Source organism: Suncus etruscus, chromosome 9 (assembly GCF_024139225.1).
Source record: "Suncus etruscus isolate mSunEtr1 chromosome 9, mSunEtr1.pri.cur, whole genome shotgun sequence".
Lineage (NCBI taxonomy): Eukaryota > Metazoa > Chordata > Mammalia > Eulipotyphla > Soricidae > Suncus > Suncus etruscus.
The window spans coordinates 56,093,499-56,097,298 of NC_064856.1; the positions used below are offsets into that span (position 1 = coordinate 56,093,499).

A 3,800-nucleotide genomic window follows, 5' to 3' on the forward strand; every position below is an offset into this window, starting at 1 on the left:
ACAGATTTTTCTCACATTCACAGACACTCATACATTTCAAAGTATGAATTAGCCTATATTTTATCTCATTTATATATCAAATAGTTAAATAATGAATATTTAAATCTGTTTCAGAATTTCACTCCAGTTTCATCTCTGTTTATCTTCTAATATTACATGGACCTATATAATGAGCTTAAAGATATGTGAGATATAAGATGTCCTCCTTCTACACCACTAAACATTTTATAAATAACCATTTGTCTTCATTATAGTCAGTAGGCATAATCTTTAAATTTTCATTTGACATTAACGTAAGTATCACAGTTTTGCTAATTCTATTCTTTTTGTTAGCACACTGTACACTTATTCATTTTAGTTGTAAGTATACAATTGCATGTATATACAATTGCATATCTACTTTTATTATTTTGTATTGCTTGAAGAGAAGCAATTGTTTGCTTCCTATTTCTAATTCCTCTCTGTCCATTATTATTTACTCTGCCTTTTCTTCTCTCATTCTCATTTCTCTCTTCTTTTTTCCCTGTAAATTTTTCCTTTCTTAAAATAAATGCTTTCTTGTTATATGGCTCCTGTGCCAACCCAATTTGTTTAAGTATTTATTTAAACATATATATATGAAAAAGAAAGAAAAACCACAGGAATGCAATGAAAAAAATTTTTTTTGGTTTTTGGGCCACACCCAGTGATGCTCAGGAGTTACTTCTGGCTTAGGGGACCATCTGGGACTCCAGGAGATCGCACTGTGGTCCCTCCTGGAGTAGCGCGAGCAAGGCAGACGCATTACCACTGCTTGTGTCACCACTCCGGCCCCACAATAAAAAATTTTACTAGTTTATAAAAATATTGCTTTTCTCTATGTCCCCAAAATCATCATATTCAGAAATTTTCACCTTAAAAATATCTTGAAATCATTTTTTTGAGAGCCCCTTTGACATCCTTATTTCTCAGACTATAAATGAGGGGATTCAACATAGGTGTAATAGCTGAGTAGAAGACAGAGATAAATTTATCCCTCTCATTCATTACCTTGGTGTTTGGTCTCATGTATGTAAATATGGCTGAACCATAGAAAAGAATAACAACAATGAGATGGGAGCCACAGGTAGAAAACACCTTGAGTCTTCCTTCCCCTGACTGCATTCGAATTACAGTGGAGATAATGTTCCAGTAGGAAACAAGGATCAGGGAAACAGGAGCTAAGAGGATGGCTATACCCATGGCAAAGATGGTCATTTCCGTTTTATAGGTATCTGCAGAAGCCAGCTTCAGAAGGGTAGGTGGTTCACAAAAAAAGTGGTTAATAACATTCTTTCCTCGGTAGGGCAGGCTTAGTGTGAATGAAGTATCTATCAGAGAAACAAATGCTCCACTGACCCAGGACCCTAAGGCCAACTGGAGACACACTTGTTGAGTCATGATGATGGAGTAGTGCAGGGGCTTGCAGACAGCTACATACCGATCATAGGACATCACAGCCAACAGAGCACACTCTGTACCTCCAAGCAAAAGAAAAACAAATATCTGTGTCGAGCAACCAGCAAAGGAAATGGTTTTTCTTTTTGCCATAAAGTGGAACAACAACTGGGGCACAGTGGTAGTAGAAAAGCAGAGATCAGCAAAGGATAAGTTCCTGAGGAAAAAGTACATGGGCGTGTGGAGTTTGGAGTCTATATGAATGAGTACAACAATGAGCAGATTTCCCAGAACAGTCAGCATGTAGACGAGCAGAAAAAGGAAGAAGAGCAGAACTTGAGTCTGTGAATCTTGTGAAAGGCCCAGGAGGACAAATTCAGTCACGAAGGATTGGTTTTCTTCTCCCATGAATATTTGTTACTTTCTATATGTCAACACCAAGAAAAGAAACACATAATGAGAATTTAATGAAAAGAAAAAAAAAACAGCTCGTAATAATCAGCTTCCTATATGGGCATGGATTTCTGTAGCATAATAGTTTCTCTATGTCAGAACACAGAACAATAACTTGTTAAATGATTGAAATTAAGCCACTGCTAAAAACAATTTATTGTTTTCTCTGAAATATTTTTAACCATCAGTTAGAAAGTGGTATGAATCTGATACCTCACTACATGGCTTATATTATTTATAATACTTCAGACCTAGATTTACTCTTCTGTATAATGTTAGTTAAATGGTCAATATAATTATGGTATATGCAAAGATTAATAAAGTACAAGTGATTTTAAAACTAGAACATTAAATAAAACTATCTCATTTTAGAGCTAAATTACTGGTATAGAAATAATAGAAAGGTTAAGGAAACAGTTATCAAAGAGAAAAAAAGCAGTTTTACATAGCTGCTGTTTTTGACCAAGGAAGATGTTTTTTCTCATTATTTTACCCTTTATATTTGCTTGCTTTTGGCTTTTATTTCAGACCTGGCCCTTTTGCTCCCAGAATCAATATTAATACAAATGTGACATGAGTATTACAGACTATCAACAAAATGCTACTACATACAAAAAGAGTAAAACCTTAAAAGAAAAGCAAGATCAATTTTCAAATTAATAAAAGGCAAAAATAAATATCAGATCTATAGAACAACGTTATTTTCCTATTTTGAATACTATAATGGAAAATTTGGGATTTACATGAGTAATGAGAATGATAAAAATGAAATCTCAAACACGTAAACATAATATTCAAAAGTGTTACTCTTTCTTAGTCGTTCATTTAATTTGTTGGATTTACTTATAACAAAATATATCTATCTCTACTTACAAAAACATCCTTTATTATTAAAAGTCCTTTATTAGTAAAAGAAAAAGGTTAACATTGCCATATAAGATTGAAACTATGTACTTATCTCCCAAAAGTATAAAGCTTAAGAAAATAACAATATGCAAAGACCCCTGGAAAAATCTATTGAGACATAGAATAATTATCTATATGCATGGCTTATTGAAATGTACTAAAAATAATGTTACTAGCCAGTATCCCCTAGAAAGTGGGGAAACAGGATAATTGATCATGGACAAATTATCTTTCTTTTTTCCTTACCTGAATTATAATTTATTTAATAATTTAGTCCACATTCCTAAAATAAATAAGAAAATTAATACTATTAAGATAAAATTTAAAATGTATACATTAAGAATGATAATACAAAGTGTTTTGTTTAGGATATCACTAATATTGCAGATAAGATGCTTACCTTGCACATAGAAGACCTAAATTCTAGTACTGCATATGGTCCCAAGGGACCACATTAGTTAATACATAGATATATGTATTTAATAAATAAATAATATAGGAACTTATTGTTTATGTGCATATGTAATATATATCAATAAAAACATTAGCAAAATATAAAAACAGGAAGCTAAATCATTAATTATAATAGAACCTAGGACCAGCAAAAGTTCTAGTAAGAATGATATAAAGGCTTCCAATAAGCCAGTAAAGGACATATTTAATGAATAAGTGTGACAATTAACTTAAAACCAATAAAAACCACATTTCTAAAAAGAAGAAACATAAGTGACTAAAAGGTACATGAAACGGTGCTCAGCATCACTGAGTTTTAGGAGAATCAAGTCAAAACCACAATGAAGATGTGAATCAGAGCTACTATGGCATCTGTTAAGGTAGTATTCTCAAACAAGAAAAGAAGAGAAAATGTGCTCATGAGGATGTGGAGAAAGGAATCCTGTTCAGTTGGTAGAAAGCATATGATACTGCCATATAGGAATCAGTATGAAGATTCCTATCCCCAAATATAAACAGAATAGCTATATGATTCAGTAATCCTACTTCTTAGTTTAGGTTTAAGGGAAATA

At 32.6% G+C, this 3,800-nt stretch overlaps 1 protein-coding gene across 1 annotated transcript; it reads right to left on the reverse strand.

Annotated features, from left to right (window-relative positions):
• Nucleotides 1-894: 894 nt before the first annotated feature.
• Nucleotides 895-1,836, reverse strand: LOC126018510 (olfactory receptor 2D3-like). Its single transcript, XM_049780641.1, has one exon. It carries the CDS (start codon nucleotides 1,822-1,824, stop codon nucleotides 895-897), a length of 930 nt encoding a protein of 309 aa, XP_049636598.1. The 5' UTR covers nucleotides 1,825-1,836.
• Nucleotides 1,837-3,800: the final 1,964 nt, after the last annotated feature.